We start from the raw sequence: 26,788 nt of genomic DNA, 5'->3' as shown, positions 1-26,788 counted from the left end.
CAGCATGCCAGGCCTCCCTGTCCATCACTAACTCCCGGAGTTGACTCAAACTCATGTCCATTGAGTCGGTGATGCCATCCAACCATCTCATCCTCTGTCATCCCCTTCTCCTCCCGCCTTCAGTCTTTCCCAGCATCAGGGTCTTTTCCAATGAGTCAGTTCTTCGCATCAGGTGGCCAAAGTTTTGGATTTTCAGCTTGAACATTCAGGACTGATTTCCTTTAGGATGGACTGGTTGGATCTCCTTGCAGTCCAAGGGACTCTCAAGAGTCTTCTCCAATACCACAGTTCAAAAAATCAATTTTTAAGCGCTCAGCTTTCTTTATAATCCAACTCTCACATCCGTACATGACTATTGGAAAAACCATAGCCTTGACTGGATGGACCTTTGTCAGCAAAGTAATGTCTCTGTTTTTTAATATGCTGTCTAGGTTGGTCATAACTTTTCTTCCAAGGAGTAAGCATCTTTTTATTTCATGGCTGCAGTCACCATCTGCAGTGATTTTGGAGCCCCCAAAATAGTCTGTCACTGTTTCCACTGTTTCCCCATCTATTTGCCATGAAGTGATGGGACCAGATAAGAAGATGGGGAGCCATAAATTAAAATAGGATGCCATTTTAAAAGAGAACATTCCAAACAAAATTTAATTTAAAAAAATGGCAGAAATTTTTAAAATCCTTCAGTGGGATGATTAGAAGACAAAGTAGAAAAAAATCTTCAAAAAAGTAGAATAGTTAAGTCACTAGATGGAAAGAATTAGGAACATAGATAAAATGGAGAAATTATGAAAAGCTATGTCCTCAAGGCAAAGGACATGACAGTTTCCTGATTGGAAAATTCTACTAGGTACCTAGAACAATAAAAGACCTACAGAAATTTCAAAACAGAGGAGGAGGAGGATATCTGCCAGGCTTTCAGAGAGGGAGAAACAGGTTACAAATGATTAGGAATCACAACAATGGTATACGCTTCAAAAGCAACACTGGAAACTGGGAGGCCGACACCCAGTCTCAAGTGTGAAGGTGGAGTAAGACTTTTTCAGTTACGCAGAACCCCAGAACATTTACCTCCCTGGCACCTTTTCTCAGGAAGCTGTTCAAGAATTGCTCCCTCCAAAATGGGAGTGTAAATCAAACTCAAGAAAGAAGATGGGACTGGGAAACAGAATCTCACACAGGAAAGAGACCAGGCATTGCCTGTGATGATAGGGGAGGAGATGGTAGGTGTGTAGAAAGACAAGGTCTTTCCGCAGCAGCCAGGCCAGCTCAGGGTGGACTGGAGTTTGAAGGGCTCCACTTGGGAGGTTTCCAGAAAACACGGAAATGAGAGATTTCCTAATATTTTAAAAATATTTTAAATCTATATTTCACTAGGACTTTTTATCTTTGAAGGATATGCTACTTTAAAATTTTTTTTATTTTATATTGGAGTACAGTTGATTAACAGTGTTGCTTATTTTCAGGTGTATGGCAAAGTGGTTCAGTTATACAAATACATGTATCTATTCTTTCTGAAATTCTTTTCCCGTTTAGGTTATTGCAGAATATTGAACAGAGATCCCTGTGCTATACAGTAGATCCTTGTCAGTCCCAAACTCCCAATTTACTCTTTCCCTGAACCTTCCCCACACCCTACCTACCCTGGTAACCGTAAGTTAGTTCTCTAAGTCTATGATTCTGGTTCTGTTTTGTAAATAAGCTCAAATAACCATTTGTATCATTTTTTTAAGATTCTGCTTATAAGTGATATCAAATGATACTTGTCTTTCTCTGTCTGATTTCACCTAGTGTGACAATCTCCAGGCCCATCCATGTTGCTTCATGGCATTATTTCATTCTTTTTAATGGTTGAGTAATATTCCATTATATGTATGGAATGGTTGAGTAATATTCCATTATATGTATGAAATGGTTGAGTAATATTCCATTATATATGTATACACACACACACACCACATCCACTTTATCCATCCGTCTGTCCATGGACATTTAGGTTGCTTCCATGTCCTGGCTATTGTAAACAATGCTGCAATGAAAAATGGGGTGCATATCCGTTCAAACCATGGTTCTCTCCAGAGATATGCCTAGGAATGGAATTGCTGAGTCATATGATAGTTCTGTTTTTCGTTTTTTAAAGAATCTCCGTACTGTTCTCCATTAGAGGCTGTGCCAGTTCATACTCACATCTGTAGGAGGGTTCCTTTTTCTCCACACCCTCTCTAGCATTTATTATATATAGATTTTTGATGATGGACATTCTGACCAATCTGAGGTGATATCTCACTGCAGTTTTGATTTGCATTTCTCTAATAATTAGCAATGTTGAGCATCTTTTTATATGCCTCATGGCCATCTGTATGTCTTTGGAGAAATGTGTATTTAGATCTTCTGCTCATTTTTTGATTGGTTGTTTGGCTTTTTGATATTAAGCTTCATGAGCCCTTTGTAAATTTTGGAGATGAATTCCTGGTCAGTTAACATCCTTTGCAAATATTTTCTCCCATTCTGTGGGTTGTCTTTTCATTTTGTTTATGATTTCTTTTGCTGTGCAAAATCTTTTGAGGTTAATTAGGTCTCATTTGTTTATTTTTGTTACTATTTCTATTACTCTAGTAAATGGATCAAATAAGATATTGTTGCAATTTATCTCAGAGTGTTATGCCTATGTTTTCCTCTAAGAGTTTATACTGTCCCATCTTACATTTAGATCTTTAATCCATTTTAAGTTTATTTTTGTGTATGGTGTTAAAGAATGTCTAATTTTTCATGTAGCTGTCTGGTTTTTCCATCACCATTTATTGAAGAGACTGTCGTTTCTCCATTGTGTATTCTTGCCTCCTTTGTCATAGATTGGCCATAGGTGAGTGGGTTATTTCTGCACTTGCTGTCCTGTTCCGTTCATCTATATTTCTGTCACTATGATACTGTTTTTTGATGACTGTAGCTTTGTAGTATAGTCTGATGTCAAGGTACCTGACTCCTCCAGCTTCCATTTTTCTTTCTCAAGATTGCTTTGATTATTCTAGATCTTTTGTGTCTCCATACAAATTTAAAGTTTTTTTGTTCTAGTTCTGGAAGAATGCTGTTGGTAATTTGAAAGGACTTGCATTGAATCTGTAGATTGCCTTGGGTGGTATAGTCATTTTGATAATATTGATTCTTCTAATCTAGGAACAGGGTATATCTGTCCATCTATTTGTGTCATCTTCAATTTCTTTCATCAGCGCCTTACAGTTCTCAGAGTACATGTCTTTTGTCTCCTTAGGTAGGTTTTTATTCATAGAAATTTTATTATTATTGTTGCAATGGTAAATAGGATTGTTTGCATAATTTCTCTTTCTGATCTTTCATTGTCATATAGAAATGCAAGAGATTTCCATGAATTAATTTTTTATCTTGCAACTTTACCAAATTCATTGATGAGTTCTAGTAGTTTTCTGGTAGCATCTTTGGATTTTATATGTATAGTATCACATCATCTGCAAATAGTGACAGTTTTACTCCTTTTCCAAATTACATTCCTTTTATTTCTTTTTCTTCTCCGCTCTGGTTAAGACTTCCAAAACTATGTTGAATAAAGTGTAAGAGTGGGCATCCATGCCTTGTTCTTGATCTTAGAGGAAATGCTTTTAGCTTTTCACCATTGAGTGTGATATCAGCTGTAGGTTTCTCATATATGGCTTATGTTGAGGTGTTAGTGACTGAACAACATGTTAAGGTGCTTTCTAGAGAGTTTTTATTGTAAGTGGGTGATGAATTTTGTCAAAAGCTTTTTTCTGTGTCTATTGAAATGATCATATGGTTTTTATTTTTCAGTTTGTTAGTGTAGTGTATCACACTGATTGATTTGCAGATATTGAAATATCCTTGCATCCATGGGATAAATCCCACTTGATCATGGTGTATGATCCCTTTAATCATACACCGTGTCTGTTTATGTGTCTCTGTTCATCAGTGATATTGACCTGTAATTTTCTTTTTTTGTGGTATCTTTGTCTGGTTTTGTGGTATCTTTGTCCTGGTTTTATCAGGGTGATAGTGACCTTATAGAATGGGTTTGGAAATGTTCCTTCCTCTGCAGTTTTTTGGAATAGTTTCAGAAGATAGGTGTTACATCTTCTCTAAATGTTTAATAGAATATGCCTGTGAAGCCATCCGGTCCTGGACTTTTGTTTAAGTTTGTTTTTTTTTTTTAAATCACAGTTTCAGTTTAGTACTTGTGATTGATGTTCGTATTTTCTATTTCTTCCTGGTTCAGTCTTAGAAGATCGTACCTTTCTAAGAATTTGTCCATTTCTTCTAAGTTGTCTATATTATTGGCACATAGTTGCTTTCAGTAGTTTCTTATGGTCGTTTGCATTTCAGTGTTGTCCATTGTAACTTCTCCCTTTTTCATTTCTGATTTTACTGATTTGCACCCTCTCCCTTTTTTTCTTGGTGAGTCTGGCTAAAAGGTTTATCTATTTCATTTATCTTTTCAAATAATCAATTTTAGTTTCATTGCTTTTTTTTTCTATTGTTTTCTTTGTCTCTATTTTTGCTGTGATCTTTATGATTTCTTTCCTTCTAACTTTGGGTTTTGTTCTTTCTCTAGTTGCTTTAGGTAATAAGGTTAGTTGTTTATTTGAGAGTTTTCTTGTTTCATGAGGTAATCTTGTATTGCTATAAACTTCCCTCTTAGAACTGCTTTTGCTGTGTGTCCCATAGGTTTTGGATCATCATGCTTTTGTTTTCATTTGTCTCTAGGGATTTTTTTGTTATTTCTTCTTCAATTTCTTCAGTGATCCATTGGTTGTTTAGTAGCATATTATTTAGCCTCCTTGTGTTTGTGCTTGTGTTTTTTACAGTCTTTTTCTTGTAGTTGATTTATTTTGTAGCATTATAGTGGGAAAACATGATTGATACGATCTCAGTTTCCTTAAATTTACCAGCACTTATTTTATGGTCCAGCTTGTGGTCAGTTGTGGAACATGTTCCATGTGCGCCTGCTGCTTTGGGATGGAATGCTGTATAAATATCAATTAAGTTCATCTGGTCTAATGTATCTTTTAAGGCCTGTGTTTCCTTATTGATTTTCTGTCTGGATGATCTGTCCATTGATGAAAGTGAGGTGTTAAAGTCACCTACTACTATTGTATTACTGTTGGTGTCTCTTTATGGCTGTTAGTGTTTGCCTTACATATTGAGGTGCTGTTGCACTGGGTACATGTATATTTACAATTGTTGTATCTTCTTCTTGGCTTGATCCTTGATCATTATTTGTGTCCTTTGTCTCTCTAAACTTTCTTTAAAGTCTATTTTGTCTGAGTATTGCTCCTCCAGTTTTCTTTTGATTTCCATTTGCATTGACTACCTTTTTCCATATCCTTAGTTTCAGCCTGTATGTTTCCCTAGATTGTGAGTTTTTTTATAGACAACATATGTATGAGTCTTGTTTTTGTATCCACTCAGTCAGTCTGTGTCTTTTGGTTGGAACATTTAAAGTAATTTTCAATATATATGTTCTTTTTTTTCTTTTATGATTATTATTTTATATTCTCAAGGTATAATTGACATAAAACATAATGATGTATATATATTTGTACATATTGTGAAATGATCACCACAATAAGTCCAGATAATATCTGTCATCATACAGAGTTACAGAAATTTTTCTTGGGACGAGAACTTTTACAACCTGTTCCCTCAGCAACTTCCAAATACGCAACACAGTATTATTAATAATTATTAATTAATAATTAGGGCTCAGTGGCAAAGAATCCACCTGTTAATGCAGGAGACACAGGAGACGTGGGTTCAATCTCTGGGTTGGGAAGATTCCCTGGAGAAGGAAATGGCAATCCACACCAGTATTCTTGCCTGGAAAATTCTGTGGACGGAGGAGCCTGGTGGGCTACAGTCCATGGGGTCACAAAAGAGTTGGATACCATTGAGCAACTAACACTTCACTTCACTTCATACCATCAGTATAGAGACATTATGATGTGAAAAAAATGTGCACTTTAAAATCAAAATAGAAAATACACGCCCAGATCACTCATCTTGCCAAAAATACTCATCCTATTCATAGACCTTCAGGGCCTCTTTTAATGTTGTTTTATTCTGTTGTTGCTTCTTTCTCTTATTTCCCTCCCTGGTAGTTTTTTGGCCTGAGGTGACCCAGCCCACAGGTCTAAGGGCTTTATGGTGGGGTTATTGGCGACCTCCAAGAGAGTTTATGCCAAGGGGGGCCTTTCCAGAGTGCTGCAGCCAGTGCCCCCGTCCCTTGGTAAGCCGCTGCCAACCCACACCTCCAGAGGAGACTCTTGAACACCAGCAGGTGGTTTTGGCTCAGTCTCCTGTGGGGTCACTGCTCCTTTCCTCAGGTGCACCCAAGGTTCTGTTTGTGCCCTCCAGGACTGGAGGCTGTGTTTCCCCCAGTCCTGTGGAAGTCTTGTAATCAAATCCCACTGGCCTTCAAGGTCAGATTCCCTGGGGATTCCCAGTCTGTCTGTCAGATCCCCAGGCTGGGAGGCCTGACGTGGGTTTAGAACCTTCGCAACAGCAGGAAAGCTTCTTTGGTATTATTGTTACCCAGTTTATGGGTCACCCACTGGGTGAGTATGGAATTTTATTTTATCATGATTGTGCCCCTCCTATTGTCTTGCTATGGCTTCTTCTTTGTCTTTGGAAATGGGGTATCTTCTTTGGATAGGTTCCAGCATCCTCCTGTTGACGATTGTTCAATAGCTTATTGTGATTTTGGTGCTCTCACAGCAGGAGATGACCACACAGATTCTACTCTGCCATCTTGAACTGGAAGCTTGGTATCTATGTTCTTACTGCCATTTTGTTGATTGTTTTCGATTTACTTGTGTAGGTCTTTTTTTTCTGTTGTGATTTGATTACTAACTTTAGTGTTGTATTAGGGTTCCTTTAACTTTTGTGTGTGTGTGTATCTGTTGTAGATATTTGGCTTGCAATTACCATGAGGTTCAGTCATGTCCCACTCTTTGGGACCCCATGGACTGTAGCCTACCAGTCTCCTCTGTCCTGGGAATTCTCCTGGCAAGAATATACTGGAGTGGGTTGCCATCCCCTTCTCCAGGGGATTTTCCCAATCCAGGGATCAAACCTGACTCTCCTGCATTGCAGGCAGATTCTTTACCATCGGAGCCACCCTTTTAATATAGAAGTCTATACATAAATAAGATTGTTTTAAGTTGTAGGAGTTTTAATTTCAAATGCATTTCCGATATCCTGCATTTGTACCCTCCCTCCTCTTCTCACAATTGCTAGTTTTGATATTGTGATAGTCAGTCGCTCAGTCATGTCCAACTCTTTGTGACCCCATGGACTGCAGCAACCAGGCTTCTCTGTCCTTTATTATCTCCCAGAGACTGCTCAAACTCATGTCCATTGAGTTGATGATACCATTCAGCCATCTCATCCTCGGTCTCACCCTTATCCCCATGCCCTCAATCTTTCCCAGAATCACGGTCTTTTCCACTGAGTTGGCTCTTCGCCTGAGGTAGCCAAAGTATTGGAGCTTCAGCATCAGTCCTTGCAATGAATATTCAGGACTGATTTCCTTTAAGATTGACTGGTTTGATGTCCTTGCAGCCCGAGGTACTCTCAAGAGTCTTCTCCAGCACCACAATTTGAAAGCATCAGTTCTTCAGTGCTCAGCCTTCTTTAAATTCCAACTTTCCCATCCGTACATGACTACTGGAAAAACCATAGCTTTGCCTATATGGACCTTTGTCTGGAAAGTGATGTCTGTATGTTTTAATATGCTCTCTAGGTCTTTCATAGCTTTTCTTCCAAGGAGCAAGCGCCTTTTAATTTCATGGCTGCAGTCACCATCTGCAGTGATTTTGGAGCCCAAGAAAATAAAGTCTGTCATTGTTTCCATTTTTTTTCCACATCATTTGCCATGAAGTGATGAAACCAGATGCATGGTCTTAGTTTTTGAATGTTGAGTTTTAAGCCAACTTCTTCAGTGTCCTCTTTCACCTTCATCAAGAGGGTCCTCTTTCACCTTTTCACCTTTATCTTTAGTTCCTCTTTTCTTTCTGCCATTAGGATGGTTTCATCTGTGTATTGGAGGTTATCACTATTTCTCCCAGCAATCTTGATTCCAGCTTATGATTCATCCAGCCTGGCATTTCACTGCATAGAAGTTAAATAAGCAGGATGGCAATATACAGCCTTGACATTCTCCTTTCCCAATTTTGAACCAGTCCATTGTTCCATGTCCAGTTCTAACTGTTGCTTCTTGACCTGCATACAGGTTTCTCAGGAGGCAGATGAGGTGGTCTAGTATTCCCATCTCTTTTAAGAATTTTCCACAGTTTGTTGTGATCCACAGAGTCAAAGGCTTTAGGAATGAAGCAGTAGAAGATATTTTCCTGGAATTCTCTTGCTTTTTCTGTGATCCAGTGAATGTTGGCAGTTTGATCTCTGGTTCCTCTGCCTTTTCTAAATCCAGCTTGAACATTTCAGAAATTCTCAGTTCACATACTGTTGAAGCCTGACTTGAAGGATTTTGAGCATTACCTTGCTAGCATGTGAAATGAGCACAATTGTGCAGTAGTTTGAACATTCTTTGGCATTGCCTTTCTTTGGGATTAGAATGAAAACACTTTTTCCAGTCCTGTGGCCACTGCTGAGTTTTCCAAATTTCCTGGCGTATTGAGTGCAGGACTTTAACAGCATCATCTTTTAGGATGTGAAATAGCTCAGCTGGAACTCCGTCACCTCCACTAGCTTTGCTGTGGTAATGCTTCCTAAGGCCCACTTGACTTTACACCCTAGGATGTCTGGCTCTAGGTGGGTGACAGCACCATGGTGGTTGTCAGGGTATTTATATGTAGGTTATTTCCTACCTTTACTATATGTTTGCCTTTACCAGTGAGCTTTTCCATTCATAATATTCTTGTTTCTAGTTGTGATCTTTTCTGCTTAGAGAAGTTTCTTTAGCATTTGTTGCAAAGCTGATGTGTTAGTGCTGCAATGTCTTAGTTTTGCTTGTCTGTAAAACCTTGATTTCTCTGTCAAGACTGAGTCAGAGCTTCTGCTGATACATCAGCTGATGACATTATGGGGGTTCCCTTGTATGTTATTTGTTCCTTTTGTCTTGTTACTCTTACATTTTTCCTTTGATTTTTGTCATTTTGGTTACTGTGTGTCTTGGTGTGTTCCTCCTTGGATTTATCCTGCCTGGGACTCTGTGCTTCCTCTACTCAGGTGACTGTTTCCTTTCCCATGGGAAAATTCTCAGCTATTATCTCTTGAAATATTTTCTTAAGCCTTTCCTCTCTCTGTTCTCCTCTGGGACCCCTGCAATGTGAATGTTCTTGCATTTAATGTTCTCCCAGAGCTCTCTAAGACTGTCCTCATTTCTTTATCCTGTTACATGATTTTCACCATTCTGCCTTCAAGCTTACTTATCCATTCTTTTGCCTCCGTTATTCTGCTATTGATTCCCTCTGTTTTTACTTTCAGTTGCTGTATTGTTCACCACTGTTCTTTAGTTCTTCCAGGTCTTTGTTAAACATCGCATGTAACTTCTCAGTGTGCGCCTCCATTCTTTTTCTGAGATTTTGAATTGTCTTTACTGTCATGTCTCTGATTTATTTTTCAGGTAGATTGCCTGTTTCCATTTCATTTAGTTGTTCTTCTAGGACTTTATTTTGTTCTTTCATCCTGAAGATATTCCTCTGCTCTCTCACTTCATTTGACTTTCTGTGATTACGGTTTTCATTCTGCAGGCTCTAGGGTTGTAGTTCTTATTTCCGCTGTCTGCCCCCTGGTGGATGAGGCTGTCTAAGACACTTGTGCAGGCTTGCTGGCGGGAGGGACTGGTTTCTGCCCTCTGGCGGTTGGAACTGGGTTTGTCCCTCTGGTGGGCAAGGCTCTGTCAAAGAGTGTGTTTAGTGGGCAGCTATGCTGTCGTCTATGGGATCACACAGAGTCGGACACGACTGAAGCGACTTAGCAGCAGCAGCAGCAGCAGCAGCAGCAGCATGTGCTCAGGATGGCTTTTAGCAGCCTGTCTGCTGTGGGAAGAGCTGTATTGCCAGCCTGTTGGTTGTTTAGCCTGAGGTATCCCAGCACTGGAGCTACAGGCAGTTGGGTGGAGCCAGGTGTTGGTGAGAAAATAGCGACTTTCAGGAGAGCTCCTGCTAGTGAATATTCCACAAAACTGCTGCCACCAGTGTCTTTGTCTGCAGTGAGCTGCAGCCACCCCCTGCCTGTGCAGGAGACCCTCCAGTACTAGCAGGTAGGTCTGGCCCAGTGTCTTATGAGGTCACTGCTTTTTTTCCCTAGTTCCTGGTGTGCACAAGACCTTGTGTGCCTTCCAAGAGTGGAGTTTGTTTCCCTGAGTCCCTTGAAATTCCTGCGATCAAGCTAGATTCTCTGGGGGCTCCTCCTCCCATTGCCAGACTCCCAGACTGGGAAGCCTATTGTGGGGTTCAGAACTTTCATTCCTGTGGGAGAGCTTTTGTGGTACAATTATTTTCCAGTTTGTGGGTTGTCCACTCATCGGATATGGGATTTGATTTTATCATAACTGTGCCTCTCCTACCATCTCACTGTGGCATCCGCCTTTAGAAGTGTGGGGTATCTTTTATTGGTACCTTTGAGCATTTTCTGTTGATGGTTTTTCAGCAGTTAGTTGTGATTTTGATGTTTTCCTAAGAAGAGATGAGCTCATGTCCTTTTACTCCCCCATCTTCTCTCTGTCCTGGGTTTCCTAATACATTTGTACTGAGAGGAATCTTAGATTGCCTTTGAGTTTGGCATAAGTTATTGTTCAGAACATAGACAACTAAGCAAATGGAAAAACAATTCAGCTACTTACCTCACTAAAAGCATTCGTTATGCAAGAAATGCAATAATACATTGTGTGTGTCTCAGAGAAGAGCATGTGCATAGTCTTCAGAATGCAAACACCCAATATTGATTAACCAAAAACAGTATCATTGAGTAGATGAGGGAAGGTATAGTATAAAGGAGATAACTCCTAGTCTTTTATAGTAGAAGCCAAGAAATAATATCTGCAATTGAAAAATGAAGGTGAAAGTGTTATTCATTCAGTTGTGTCTGACTCTTTGTGACCCCTTGGACTGTAGCCCACCAGGCTCCTCTGTCCATGGAATTCTCCAGGCAAGAATACAGGAGTGGGTTGCCATTCTCTTCTGCGGGGGATCTTCCTGACTCAGGGATCAAACCCAGGCCTCCTGCATTGCAGACAGATTCTTTACCAGGAGAGCCCTGGGAAATAATGTAAGCAGTTGAAAATCAAGGTGAGGCAGTGTAAACACAATCTTTACGCCTGTGGAAGCAAATACAGGGAGAAATGCTGAAAGGAAACCATGGAGCGCGGAGGAATACGGAAAAGGACTTCGGTTTTTGCTGTAAACCTTATAGTACCATTTGACTTTCAAAACTATGTTTCTCTATTTCTTTGCTTTATGTTTTAAAAATAAGAGCTGGAATCATTATGCAGAGATCAGTCACTGTATAAAGGGGTTATTTCCACATTACTGTCCACTTTCTTGAAAAAAAAAAATAAAGGCCAACATTTCTGTATATTATGTGCACAATTTGTAGAAAATGACTGCTGTATTACCTCTGTTGTATGATGAGCTAAGTGTTCTGAGTTTTTCATTTTAATTTCCTGCTGTGTTTGTGTATGCACTGAGCACACACGCTTACATTTTGCTTATATTACACGCATAAGAGTAAAGAGGTAAAAAGTAGGTCAAGGAGTGGGCTGTACTACTTCAGGTGAAGAACCCTAATTGGGAAGTAGATTTGCATCTTGACAGTAAAAACCCTGATGAGTTCAGGATCTGTGGGTTTGATAATGGGCTTAGAGTGTGGAAACTGCTGAACACATGTGGGAAGGATGGCAGCCAGAATATGAATAGCTGCAGTGAGAATGATGTTTGCTGAGGTCAAAGTGGATGCATTGATTTCTCCTCAGGTTTATATACTTACTTAGGTTAATGGTCCATACTTTTAAAATGAAATGTTTTCAATGTGCCTACCTTTACCAGAGTACATATAACGGCCCATTCTGTAACTTAGGGTCAGCAATAAATTGCCATATCCCTGCCAATGGCAAGTAATGCTCTTAAATAACAGAACTTCGTTGTCAGTAACAACAACAACAAAAATACACTTTTCTATGAACTGTGAGGACCTGATGCGACCAACGTAATGTTTTTAAACATGTCATGATCTTGCTGTTACAACTTGGAAATGAAAAGATTTGATCTGGAAGTCCCTATCAGAGAGCAAATATATAGTTTATTTCAATCATGAAAAAGCAAAAGGAGCTAGAAGAATGTGTGCTTTTGCATTCTCCTCCTGGATCTGAAGTTTTGCTGATTAATTTATCTCACCTTTTGAGTGTTACCTGTCAGTTCAGCTCCAGGCGTGCCCTGTCCACAGGACCAAGCAGTTGTCTCCCCACTGTCATCATATCAGCATTGTATTAGAATGATCGGAGCAAACTGGTCTGATGATCTGCACAGCAGAAGGCAAGGTCTCTAGCTACCCTGTGCTCAGTGGAATGAAGATAAGTGATGGGAAAGATTGATTTTCTTAACCCCAGGCTCCAGTTTTTTCTCTTGACCTGATCCCACTCCCAAGAGGAATCTTTCTCAACTTTGTAATGAATTGTCTCACTAGTCAGTGTATCTGTGAAACTACTGTGCGGGGAAATACGGGGAAAGCAACAGGGAAGGAAATTGATGATTTCACCTGAGAGCATTTTGTTATCACTTTCCAGATAGAATCATAGCACTTGGGACCACAATTTGGGTGTCTTGACATGCTTGCTTAATAAGTTGGGACTCCAGAAACTTCCCAGGAGTCTTTAGAAAAATTGTGTCAGCTCTCCCACCTGGGCACCCTTGGTATTTTCTGTAAGTGGACTGGGGCTGTATAGGGGACAAAGAGAAGGTACAGGGAGAGGAGCAGATAGATCATAGATAATTGAATTCCATATGTAACCCAATTAAATCCTGGACCCATGTCGTCCTGGGGAATTATGAAATGCACTTTATCTATAAACGTGATCATCTTTTAAATGGGAAGTGATCCCATTACAGGTGTAACTGACGTGTTCTTAATACAGAGATGTAGCTTGTCAGTTCACTTTCTTTGAAACACGGATTTTCACTGACCACTTTGTCGAGAGCAGCTGTAGAGAGGATGTTATTTTATTTTGACAAAAGCCACCTTGCTCTCCCAGAGTCCCACTGGTCTTTGACATATTTTACAGCTTTAGAAGACAAATCATCCCGAATGTCTATGCCCTTTATCTTGGGCAAAGACAGACATTCCTCTAGGAAGTAATTTCCTGATGTAAATTTCAGGTGTGATTAAGCAGACCCCACTGGACAGAGATGACATGGCTCCTTTGGTTTGTATCCCCACCCTACCCTGCATTGGCTTACTCATGGGACTAGTAATTACAAATCCTAAATCTGCTCTTGTTTACACAGACTTACGTCTGTACTCCACTTCTTAAACTGGCTCTCACCTCTGTCCAGATTGCATTCCTATTTAGTGCAGGCAGGGCCCTACTCTTTGAATAGATAGCTTCCAGGATTCTTGATTAGAATCTCTGGAGATTTGGTCTTACCATCAGTATTTCTAAGGCCCAATCAAAATTTGTTTTTCTTATTAAGTTGCTGAGTCGTGTTTGACTCTTTTGTGACCCCATGAACCCACACGGCTCCTCTGTCCATGGGATTTCCCAGGCAAGAATACTGGAGTGGGTTGCCATTTCCTTATCCAGGAATCAAACTTGTGTGTCTCCTGCCTGGCAGGCGAATTCTTTACCTCTGAACCACCTGGGAAGCCCCAAAACTGGTAACCACCAGCTTAAACTGTAAACTGCAGTTTAACACTCGATTCTTTGCTGTCTTACTTTCTACTTGTCTCACATGCATTAGCCACTGTCAGTCTATTGAAGGTGTAGTGTTTCCTCCTCCTCTTGTCAGAGATCAGATCAGTCGCTCAGTCGTGTCCGACTCTTCGCGACCCCATGAATTGCAGCACGCCAGGCCTCCCTGTCCATCACCAACTCCCGGAGTTCACTCAGACTCACGTCCATTGAGTCAGTGATGCCATCCAGCCATCTCATCCTCTGTCGTCCCCTTCTCCTCCTGCCCCCAATCCCTCCCAGCATCAGAGTCTTTTCCAGTGAGTCAACTCTTCGCATGAGGTGGCCAAAGTACTGGAGTTCAGCTTTAGCATCATTCCTTCCAAAGAAATCCCAGGGCTGATCTCCTTCAGAATGGACTGGTTGGATCTCCTTGCAGTCCAAGGGACTCTCAAGAGTCTTCAACACCACAGTTCAAAAGCATCAATTCTTCGGCGCTCAGCCTTCTTCACAGTCCAACTCAAATTGCACAATGTTGATGATGCTCAGTAAGCACTCATTATATGTAAATCTTAGCCCTGTCATTGACCTGCTGTAGCTCAACTGAGTTGGTCACCTGCTTTCTTCCTCGACTTCAGTTTCTTCATCAGTAAAATAAGTTATCAGATTTTTTTCCCCAGAATTACAGAGCAAAATGGTTTTGCAAATCCTAAGTCATCCATGGAAATGTGAAATCAGAATTACAACTTTGGAGTATTTTGTTGCCTTGAAAGTGAAAGTCACTCAGCCATGTCCGACTCTTTGCGACCCCATGGACTATACAGTCCATGGAATTCTTCAGGCCAGAATACTGGAGTGGGTAGCCTTTCCCTTCTCCAGGGGATCTTCCCAGCCCAGGGATTGAACCCACATCTCCCACATTGCAGGCAGATTCTTTACCAGCTGAGTCACAGTGGAAGGCCTTAGTAGGTCGAAATTCATTTAACATTTAGGACTGGTCAGTGGCAGACTGTGAATTAGAGAAGTTGGCCATTAGCACACTTTCTCCACTTTCTCTGTTTTCTGCAAGCACTCACATGGTGTTGCCCATCTGCTCAGGCACTCTGAATGCCTCAGGGTCTCCACTTCCACCTTAAGCAGCACTGTATTGTCATATTGTAAGCTCTTCTCCTCGCCAACCCCCAGTCTGATTGATTAAATCAAACAAAACTGCTAATTAGTGATAATGGCACTTTGCATCACTCCCTTCAGCTAACATTTAGCTTTTATTGATGTCCCCAATTCCAGAGACCAATTGGTGAAAATCTTTTGAGGCAGGAAACGATTTTGGCACTAACATTTCTTAGTCAGAAACCAGCCACTCTCCTGCTGAGAGGGAGGTATTGCCAAAATCCTGGGAAGTGAGGGCTAGATGTTAACACCTGCCCCGATCATGTGTACTTTTGTGCCTAAAGTTTTTCTTTCTTTTTTTTTTTTTTTTTTTTGAGAAAGATGATGTGATGAGGGTGGAGAAGCATCCTGGCTTCATCTCGGCCTTGGTTTCCTTGGTGTCACCTGCTCCCTGTCCTCTCTCCTTTCCCTCTGCCCTGAATTTCAGCATCAACCTACATGGACTTGATTGTTGTTCTTGTTGCTAGGAAACTGTTGACCAAGGTCAAGTGTACATGCTAATTCTTTAAGGCTTGTTAGCAACATCTTATCCTGTTGTGATTGTGTTGTCAAGTGTACGTGAGTGAGTGAAAAGAACTGTTTTTGCTGCTGAAGGATTGTTTTCATGAAGGATTCCTGTAAAAGTATCTTTCTCTGAGAGGTCCTTTTTGCCAGTTCACATCTCCTCAGGGAGCTCTGGCCAGCCATAGATTTTCCAGGATCTGAATAGCAAAGGATGGAGCTGAAATGGGATCTGTAGTCAGGTAGGCAGACTTCAGAATGAATCATGTGTTCTGTTGAGGCCTGATTTCCCTAAGTGGATAAATTCTGAGCTGGAATGTGATGTATTCTTAGCAGGTAGGAGTCAGGAAGGAGAGTTTTCCTAAGACAGTCAGCTCGCTTTTGTGTCATTTTTTGGCTTGAAAAGAACTAGACCCTAAACATCCTTAACTCAGAGTGTTCTCCGGGCCTGCTGCAGAAGAATATGCATCCCAGTATAGGTTCTAAAACCAACTTCGTTCTGCAATATGGTTCATACTGTTTAGCAAAGGGGGGCTGGCAGACCCTCTAGGTTAACATCCCAGAAGCCTATCCAGAACCACAACTTTAGAACCAAAGGATCTGCTGTCAGGACAGCAAAAATGGGCCGCAGTGTACTTTGCCAAATAGACCTCAGAAACCAATAAGAAACCTCTTCTTAGGTGAATGATAGCAAAGGAATAAATGTGCTCTCAACCATCTGCCATGCAAACTGCCATGAAGTGATTGGGTTGAGCTGTTACTTCCCTTGCTAACACTTTTGGGTTAAATAGAGCACAAGCTACATATAAGACACTGTGAGTAAGAAATAGAGCCAGGCCACAAAGCCACACTATTCTTTGCTTTGTCAGTGAACCAGAGAGAGTGGTGACTACTGTATCTCATCAGAAATTGAAGGTCTCTCTCAACTTATCATCTGCACATTTAACAAATATTTTCAAGTTCCTCCTATATCTCAAACAGTGTACAAGACGCCAGGGATATAGCAGGCATGGAGATGCAGGTGCTGTCTAAAACACAGAACCTGCCTGTGCAGAGTTTATGATCTGTTCCAGGCTAGTTCTTTGTTGAGCCCTCAGTCCGACCTCCAGGCCTCCCCACTTTCCTCTGAAGCCACCTTTAATGTCTTAGCTACTTACAGCTGTGTAACAAATTGCTACAGAACTTAGTGGCATGAACCATGCCATGGTGATTATCTCATAGTTTCTGTGGTCAAGATTCTGGCATTACTTCGCTGGTCCTCTGCTTTGGGGCCTCTCTCAGACTGCAGTCAAGGGGTCAGTGGTCTGTAGTTATCTTAAGGCTCACCCGGGGAAAGCCCTGCTTCCAGTAAGCTTGTTGGCAGGATACAGCTCCTCACAGGCCTTTGGAGTGAGGGCCTTGGTTCCTAGCTGAGTGTTGCCCACAGGCCTCTTCGTTCTGTGCCGCATGGGTACTCTCCTCCTTGGCTGCTTGTGTTAATAAAGTATGCCAGCTGAGTCTGTTAGCAAGCTGGGCTATAAAAGACTGTGACTTCTAATTACAGAATGACAGCCTATCACCTTTGCTGTATTTAGAGTAAATCACTAGCCCACTCTTCTTCCCCAGGAAGAGAATTACACAAGGGTCTGTATACCAAGAGTTGGGGATCACAGGGCCCATTCGAGAAGTCCATCTACTCCATTTGATGTCTTGTCATCCCCTTGTGTTGGCCAAGACCTGCTGGGCCTAAAACCAGCAGCTGCTGGCCTCATCCTCCCCAGTTGACCTCTTCAGCCATTCCCAACTCACAGGCTGTATTAATTTTGTCATCTGGCCAGGAATGGGCAGATCCTGCTGGCCAGCAAAGAATGAAGCCAAAGTGGTACAGAAGAGAATAGGGGTGAGAGGCAGGTGGCTACATCAGAGACAGTTGGGATTCAGAAGAACCTATGGAAATGGGGAGGAAGAGGGATTGTCCCGAAGGAAAACGCACAACTACACGCATTCTTAAGTAGAAGCATTTTAACATTATTGTCAAGGGACTTCCGGGGCCAAAAGATTTTGCCATAAAGAGTGCTTCTTAAGCTAAGGCAGAGCTTTCAACCACTGTTCTGCTGATCCCCCCGGACTTTGGGGATGGGGGAGGCCTGGACCAATGGGTATGTTGCCTTCAACTCCGGCAGCATCAATTGGGGCTCCAGACCCTGTCTGGGTGACTCTGAATGCTATCATCTCTCCACACGTCATGACACAAAAAGAGGTGGCAAGGCGCCTGGGATGAGGGGTCTTGCTGGTGCTGAGAAAACAGCCTTGGAGGCTGGCTGGCATCCTGATGCCCTGAGTCCTCCCCCAGATGTGGGTGCGGCTCCCATTCTTTGTGTTCCCATCTCAACCGTCGTCTTGTTATGGGGGCTGTTTTCCATTGCAGGTGTTATCCATTATGGATGAGGCATGGAGAAGGCCGTGGTGAATAATTTAGCAGGTTTCGGGTGCAGATTGAACATTAAAGGGAAGGAAAGGCTGAAAAGAAGAGAGCCAGGGGAAGCATTCTGGATTCTGTTGCAACAAGAGGATGCTATGTGAAGGTGCTTTCTGTAACGTTCCAGATCTGCCTTTCTTTGTAGTCTCTCTAGTGATTTTTAAGTCTTAGGTGTGATGGTGATTCTCTGGTTAATAACTGAAAAAATTCCAACTTTTCCACAGCAACAGTGAAGATTCTGATGACTTCAGCCTGTCCTGAGTGGTTCATGAGTTCAAATCAGAGCAGTTTTTAAGAGTGATAATGGCAGATTGGTTCCACCCTTGAGCTGGGAGAGTTCAGTGGTAGGGGTTATTCAGTCTGGACACTTGAGAATCAACACCCAAAGGTTTCTGTCTTTTAAATAATCGATGGAAAGAAGACAGTATCTGGAGAAATGCCCAGTGCTATAAATTCAGAAGAAATACCTGCTGCATTGCTCACCATTTAGAAAAAGCCTCCTTGAATGGGACTGACAGCCACAAGTTTTGCAGCAGACTGACCCAGATTATAGTAGGTACAATCTGACTGTGAGCAGAGCGGTCAGAAACACAAGAACAGGCGAGCGCAGAGAAGTGCCCGAGGACCTGCTCTCTCTGGCCTGGCCTACAGAGTTGTCCACAGCACAGGAAGCTGTCCCCTAACATGGGTGGATTTTCCAGTTGTGGATCATTCAGGTCCTTTGCTTCTCTCTCTTCTACCTTTTGACTCTTACAGTTCATCAGGTGAACTAGGGAGAGAGACCTGTCATCCTGTCTCATAAAGGGATTGGTGAGAAAGAAGGCTGAAGCCATCTGTTACGGTGGGTGTCTTGCACGTTCTGTACCTTTCATCCTTTGTGCATCCACAGCCTCCCCCATTGCCATGGCTAGTTAAGAGGTAGATTGACGCTGGGAGGTCTGTCTGTCTGTCTTCAGCCTTCAGAACCACCCTGCCCAACTCTATTCCCATTAGTTCCTTCCAACTCAATTCCACCTGTATTAGTCTTGTCTTTCCTGAGAATAAGTGGACACAGTCCAGCTCTCAAAGCCAGTTTGGGTTTACCTACTGTTGTTCAGTTGCTCAGGAGTGTCTGACTCCTTGTGACCCCATGAATGGCAGCACTTCAGGCTTCCCCATCCTTCACTATCTCCCAGAAGTTTGCTCAAACTCATGTCCATTGAGTCAATGATGCCATCCAACCATCTCATCCTCTGTCACCTGCTTCTTCTCCTGCCTATAATCTTTCCCAGCATCAGGGTCTTTTCTAGTGAGTCAGCTCTTTGCATCAGGTGGCCAAGGTATTGGAGCTTCAGCATCAGTATCAGTCCTTCCAATGAATATTCAGGGTTAATATCCTTTAGGATTGACTGTTTGCTCTCCTTGCAGCCCAAGGGACTCTCAAGAGTCTTCTCCAACACCACAGTTCGAAAGTGTCCATTCTTTGGTGCTCAGCCATCTTTATGGTCCACCTGTCACATTCGTGCACGACTACTGGAAAAACCATAGCTTTGACTACCCGGGCCTTTGTTGGCAGAATCTGCTTTTTAATACATTGTCTAGGTTGGTCATAGCTTTTCTTCCAAGGAGCAACCATCTTTTAATTTCATGGCTGCAGTCATCATCTGCAGTGATTTTGGAGCCCAAGAAGATAAAGTTTGTCACTATTTTCATTTCTTCCCCATCTATTTGCCATTAAGTGTTGGGACCAGATGCATGATCTTCATTTTTTGAATATTGGGTTTTAAGCCAGCTTTTTCACTCTCTTCTTTCACCTTCATCAAGAAGCTCTTGAGTTCTTCTTTGCTTTCTGCCGTTAGGGTGGTGTCATATGCATATCTGAGGTTATTGATATTTCTCCCAGCAATCTTGATTCCAGCTTGTGCTTCATCCAGCCCAGAATTTTGCATGATACTCTGCATATGAGTTAAATATGCAGGGTGACAATATACAGCCTTGACATTCTCCTTTCCTAATTTTGAACCAGTCCATTGATCCCTGTCTGGTTCTAACTGTTATTTCTTGACCTGTATACAGGTTTCTCAGGAGACAGGTAAGGTGGTCTGGTACTCCCATCTATTTAAGAATTTTCCACAGTTTGTTGTGATCCACACAGTCAAAGGCTTTAATATAGTCAATGAAGCAGAAGTAAATATTTTTCTCGAATTCTCTTACTTTTTCTATGATCCAGTGGATGTTGGCAATTTGATTTCTGGTTTCTCCACCATTTCTAAATCCAGCTTTTACATCTGAAAGTTCTTAGTTCACATACTATTGAAGCCTAGCTTGGAGGATTTTGAGCATGACCTTACTAGCATGTGAAATGAGTGCATTTGTGCAGTAGTTTGAACATTCTTTGGCATTGCCCTTATTTGGGATTGAAATGTAAACTGACCTTTTCCAGTTTTGTGGCTGCTGCTGAGTATTCCAAATTTGCTGGCATATTGGGTGCAGAACTTTAACAGCATCATTATTTTAGGATTTGAAATAGCTCAGCTGGGATTCTATCACCTCCACCAGCTTTGTTTGTAGCAATGCTTCCTAAGGCCCACTTGACTTCACACTCCAGGATATCTGGCTGTACATGAGTGAGCACACCATCATGGTTATCCAGGTCATTAAGACCTTTTTTTGTGTGATTCTTCTGTGTATTCTTGTTGGTGTGTATCGAACCACGTTGACCATGGGGGCAGCTTCTTTTTGTGTTTGTGTATCTGACTTGCCATTTCCGCTTATTCAGATTTCAGTGCGAGGGTGTTGAGGAAATGTGAAGAGGTGGGGAGGGTCCACTCTCAGCATCCTGTGCCCCCAGCCCCTGGCTGGCCACATGCCCAGGTTTGTTCTGACACTGGCTCTGAGTGAGCCTCTTTTCCCCAACTCCCACCCCTTCCTTCCATATGAACTGGATGCTCTTTTCACAGGTTCTATAAACATAGCAGAGTTTAGAGTGTGTGAAAGTTTCTGGTAGCACCTCAGAACCGAGTTTATTTTCCCCCAGAAATAGTAGGCGTTACTGCCAGAAGAGGGAGGCCAGCCCCTCCTCAGAAACATCAGGTGATGATGCTCCAGCAGTGACGCACGACTGCCGGGACCATCGGGCACTGAGGGGTTAATGCAGCTGGGTCAGACACCTGGGAGTTGGTCACATCTCCTGTTACAAGTTACATTATTGACTTGGCCATCTAACACCACTGGAAACAATCCACCAAACACACACTGGGATCGGGAGTTAGCCTCTGCTCACAAGTGGATGCTCAAGAGCTGGCCCTGCTACCCAGAAAGCACCCATAAAGATGGAGAATTTCTGGATGTACCAATTTGAGTGTCACGAAGATGAGGTAGGTGGATCCTCAGCTTCACAGCTATGTTTGCTGCTTTGCTCTTGGTTTTCTTCTAGTCCTGTCAGATTGTATGCTTTCTGCATTTCCCTTGACAGTAGGAGTAAGTGAACAGAGCTGAAATAGGATGGGAAGAGATGTAATCAGCTTTGCCTGTTGCTGGTTAGTCCAAGACGACCTGAAAAAAAAAAAGGCTGACCACTTAGAAAGATTGCACTTAGCTTCCTCTCCATCAGCGTCACATTGTTATTTGCTATTAGCGTTCTGATAAATGAGTTCATTTAGGCACTGTAGCCTCTAATTCCAGGCTCTTTGCTGTGTCTTTTGCGTCCATAATGCTAATGAAAATGAATGGAGATTAGTGCCTTGCACGTTAGGAACTGATTTGCTAATAAATGGGCTGATGGGCAAAGTGAACCCTGTATAGTACCTGGCACATAGTAAGCTGTCAACAAACAGTAGCTATTATTGTTTTTAGTAGATAACGTGTTATTACATCAAATGGTTTGCTCTTAGCTGCATCTCTTAATACAAACTAAAAGCCACTTTGGTTTTCCTCTCACCGAGCTCACGTTCAGTATGGCCTGAGGATGCTTGTGCAGGAGGACCATCAGGAATATGGACCTAGATGGAAAATGAACATGATGGAGGCCTCCTCGTAAATGAGTCCATCACAAGTCGTAGCATTTCAAATAAATACAGTGAGGCTTTTTCAAAGGGGGAAAGATAACATTGGTTTATAGATCAGTTTTATCAGATGATAAGTTATCAAATGTTTCAGGAATGACTTTAGTTAATAATTAGTCGATTTTTTTCCTTTGAGAACATGGTTTCAGAAGCATAGAGCCCTTCAGGTAGTGATAAAATGAGTGATCTGCGTGGTCCCCTGAAGAGGAAAGCAGCCTGTACCTAGGAGATCGCTGCAGTGCAAGGCTTTCTCCAAGCTGCTAGATGGACTGGATCCTCACACTAGCAGTCTTGCCGAGGGTTTAGCAGACTTGGGACTGGGAATGTGAGCATTTTCCCTGTGGGAAAAGAAAATGGAAATGCTTAGAATATTCTGACAGTTATCTCAAAATGTTCCGTTAGTATTAATTGAATCCATTATAAATGTGTATATAAAACACTTCCTTAGGCCCAGGCTATTATCATTTTAATGACATAATTATGCCCCTACAATGCCTATGCTAACTTTCCTGCTTCACCACATTAAGGAAATACAAATATGCATTGATAATACAGTTTGAATGGAAAGTGAATAATTATGGGTTTCTTCAGCAGTTTTGATTTTCAGAAGCACAAACATATCTTGGAGCAAGGAAAAACTAATCATATATTTGGTATTTTTTTTAATAATTGTAACATAGAATAGGTTAATTTAAAACACTTTGTATCAGTGAGGAAAACAGTGTGCATTTACTTGAGGAAAAGGATAACACTGGTTGAAATGATATACATACTGAAAAAGCTATCTGAGAACACCAGAGACGCAGAAGTCACCCCCCACACCCTACCCCACCCCCAAAGTAGAAGTTTCTCAGAAAGACTAGAGTCTATACTGTGACCTGCCCTAGGTAATCCCCTGCCCTTGAAAGTCCATATGCATTCTTCGGCACTCAGCCTTCTTTATGGTCCAACTCTCACATCCATACGTGACTACTGAAAAAACCATTGTGGCTCTATTGGTAAAGGCCCCACCTGCTAATACAGGAGACGTAAGAGACACAGGTTCAATCTCTGGGTCAGGAAGATCCCCTGGAAGGGGAAATGTCAACCCACTCCAGTATTCTTACCTGGAAAATTACATGGACAGAGGAACCTGGAAGACTACAGTCCATGGGGTCACAAAGAGTTGGACATGACTGAGCAACTAACACTTCACTTCTCACATCCACATGTGACTGGAAAAACCATAGCTTTGACTATATGGAACTTTGTCAGCAAAGTGATGTTTCTTCTTTTTAATACACTAAGTTTGTCATAGCTTTCCTTCCAAGGAACAAGTGTATTTTAACTTCATGGCTGCAGTCACCATCCACAGTGATTTTGGAGACCAAGAAAATTAAAATAGAGTTGGACCATAAAGAAGCCTGTGTGCCAAAGAATCGATGCTTTGAATTGTGATGCTGAAAGAGAAGACTTCAGAGTCCCTTGGACAGCAAGGAGATCAAATCAGTCAATCCTACAGGAAATCTACCCTGAATATTCATTGGAAGGACTGATGCTGAAGCGCCAATACTTTGGCCACCTGATGTGAAGAGCCGACTCATTGGAAAAGACCCTGGTGCTGGGAAAGATTGAGGGCAGGAGGAGAAAGGGGTGACAAAGAATGAGATGGTTGGATGAAATCATTGACTCAGTGGACATAAGTTTTAGCAAACTCTGGGAAATAGTGAAGGATAGGGAAGCCTGGCATGCTGCAGTCCATGGGGGTCACAAAAAGTTGGATATGACTGCGTGACTGATCAAAAACAAAAATGAAATCTGTCACTGCTTCCACTTTTCTATTTGCAAGGAAGTGAAGGGACCAGGTGCCATGATCTTAGTTTTCTGAATATTGAGTTTTAAGCCAGGTTTTCTACTTTCCTCTTTCACCCTCTTCAGGAGGCTCTTTAGTTCCTCTTCACTTTCTGCCATTAGAGTGGTATCATCTGCATATCTGAGATTGTTGATATTTTTCCCAGCAATCATGATTCCAGCTTAGAGTCATCCAGCCTGGCATTTCCCATGATGTACTCTGCATACATGTTAAATAAGCAGCGTGACAATATACAGCCTTGACGTACTCCTTTCCCGGTTTTGAACTAGTCCGTTGTTCCATGTCCAGTTCTAACTGTTGCTTCCTGACCTGCATATAGGTTTCCCAGGAGGCAGATAAGATGGTCTGGTACTCCCATCTCTTTAAGAGCTTTCCACAGTTTGCTGTGACCCACAGTCAAAGGCTGGAGTGTAGTCAGTGAAGCAGATGTTTTCCTGGTATTCCCTTGTTTTATCTATGATCCAATGGATGTTGGCAATTTCATCTCTGGTTCCTTTACCTTTTCTAAATCCATCTAGTACACCTGGAATTTCTTAGTTCAAATACTGCTGGAGCCTAGCTTGAAGGATTTTGAGCATTAATTACCTTGCTGGCATGTGAAATGAGCACAACTGTGCGGTAGTTTGAGCATTCTTGGGCATTGCACTTCTTTGGGATTGGAATGAAAACTGACCTTTTCTGGGTCTCCTATATTGCAGGCAGATTCTTTACCATCTAAGCCACCAGGCAATCAATGTATATTCAATATTCTGTGATAAACTGTAATGAAAAAGAACATGAAAAAGAATGTATATATATGTATAACGAAATCACCACTGTACAGCAGAAATTAGCACAACACTATAAATCAATAAAATAAAAATAGTGACAAGAACTCTGAGCTACATGTGCCCACAAACTTCCATATGAGCACATGAGTGCGATGCTGCGTGTGTCCAGAACATACTTTTTATGTAAACCTTTTTCTTTTTTGTGTTTCCTTTTTCCTCTGATATTAAAGAATTGGTGCCCATGCATCCTTCCATATATTTAACATTTTTCTGGAACTCCTTTTGTATTTTTTATGGGGAATCCTGATTAAGCACTTGAAGAAGAAAATGTAAGTTAATCATAAATTCTGCCTTCAAAGTGATTATTAAATACTGTAACTAAAATATTATCTAATAGTATTATAATTTTATGAAATATAATGGAGAAAGTAATGCACCATAAGAATGTCACAGATAAAATACAAGCAATTCCCATAGGAGAGGGATTCATTTTGCCTAAGAGAACTGGAAAGACTTCATGAAAGAACTAGTATTTGAAGTGGGCCTTTGCAGGGTTCTGAACATGTGGAGTTCAGACAAGAACATAAACAAAGGTTCACAGCAGAAACTCACAGGGAACAGAAAGTTCAGTGGCTTGATCACAGACAATAAGAACTGGAAGGGTGGAAAATGGTAAAAAAAAATTAAGGCCAAACCTTGGATGCCTTAAGTGCCAAGGTAAAAGAGTCTAGGATTTATTCTTTAAGCAAAAAGGAACCTCTAAAGTTTTTGAATTGAGGAATGAATTCCTCAGTTCAGTTCAGTTCAGTCGCTCAGTCATGTCCGACTCTTTGCGACCCCATGAATTGCAGCACGCCAGGCCTCCCTGTCCATCACCAACTCCCGGAGTTCACTCAGACCTACGTCCATCGAGTCAGTGATGCCATCCAGCCATCTCATCCTCTGTCGTCCCCTTCTCCTCCTGCCCCCAATCCCTCCCAGCATCAGAGCTTTTCCAATGAGTCAACTCTTCGCATGAGGTGGCCAAAGTATTGGAGTTTCAGCTTCAGCATCAGTCCTTCCAAAGAAATCCCAGGGCTGATCTCCTTCAGAATGGGCTGGTTGGATCTCCTTGCAGTCCAAGGGACTCTCAAGAGTCTTCTCCAACACCACAGTTCAAAAGCATCAATTCTTCACAGTCCAACTCTCACATCCATATATGACCACAGGAAAAACCATAGCCTTGACTAGACAGACCTTTGTTGGCAAAGTAATGTCTCTGCTTTTGAATATGCTATCTAGGTTGATCATAACTTTCCTTCCAAGGAGTAAGCGTCTTTTAATTTCATGGCTGCAGTCACCATCTGCAGTGATTTTGGAGCCCAAAAAAATAAAGTCTGACAGTGTTTCCACTGTTTCCCCATCTATTTCCTATGAAGTGATGGGACCAGATGCCACAATCTTTATTTTCTGAATGTTGAGCTTTAAGCCAACTTTTTCACTCTCCACTTTCACTTTCATCAAGAGGCTTTTTAGTTCCTCTTCACTTTCTGCCATAAGGGTGGTGTCATCTGCATATCTGAAGTTATTGATATTTCTCCCGGCAATCTTGATTCCAGCTTGTGTTTCTTCCAGTCCAGCATTTCTCATGATGTACTCTGCACATAGCTTGTTAAAATTGTATTTAAAATAATGAGAGTAAATAGGTGCTTCATGAGAGGTCTCAATGTCTTACTCAGTTTTGCCTGATGTAACAAGAGAGCATAGACCTGGTGGCTTAAGCAACAGGAATTTATTTCTCACAGTTTTGGAGCCTAGGAGGTCTGAGATGAGGGTACAAGGATGGTCAGTTTCTGGTGAGTGTTCTCTTCCTGGCTTGTAGATGGCCATCTTCTTGCTGTGTTGGGGTGGAAGGTGAAGAGGAACCAAGTTATCTTGTGCCTCTTATAAGGGCACTAATCCTGTTCACAAGGGCTCCATCCTCATGACTAATCACCTCCCAGAGGCCCCACCTCCTCATTTCATTCTGCTGCGGGGAGGGGGACAGGTTGGGGTTTTAATATATATGTTTGAGAGGGACATTAACTATAACACTGGTGAAGAATGTTCATGAGTTCTTAGTGTTTGGGT

The 26,788-nt window shown here is 41.8% G+C and overlaps 1 protein-coding gene across 4 annotated transcripts in view; it reads left to right on the top strand.

Moving 5' to 3' along the window:
* APBA1 (amyloid beta precursor protein binding family A member 1) overlaps positions 1 to 26,788 on the top strand; it is a 233,165-nt gene that overhangs the window by 156,345 nt on the left and 50,032 nt on the right. Inside the window, exon 3 of one of the 4 annotated variants that reach the window (XM_086415470.1) lies at positions 11,118 to 11,555. The exons of the other annotated variants lie outside the window; for them this stretch is intronic. Coding sequence (XP_086271596.1) covers positions 11,118 to 11,270 — 153 coding nt within the window. The 3' untranslated portion in view covers positions 11,271 to 11,555. Of the gene's footprint in view, positions 1 to 11,117; positions 11,556 to 26,788 lie in introns of those variants that run through there. 4 annotated transcript variants of the gene reach the window in all.

Source organism: Bos grunniens, chromosome 8, assembly GCF_055505025.1.
Source record: "Bos grunniens cultivar Pamir isolate PY7600 chromosome 8, Bosgru_T2T1.0, whole genome shotgun sequence".
NCBI lineage: Eukaryota > Metazoa > Chordata > Mammalia > Artiodactyla > Bovidae > Bos > Bos grunniens.
Note: the sequence above shows the minus strand (reverse complement) of the source record. Positions and strands in the feature narration are given on the sequence as shown.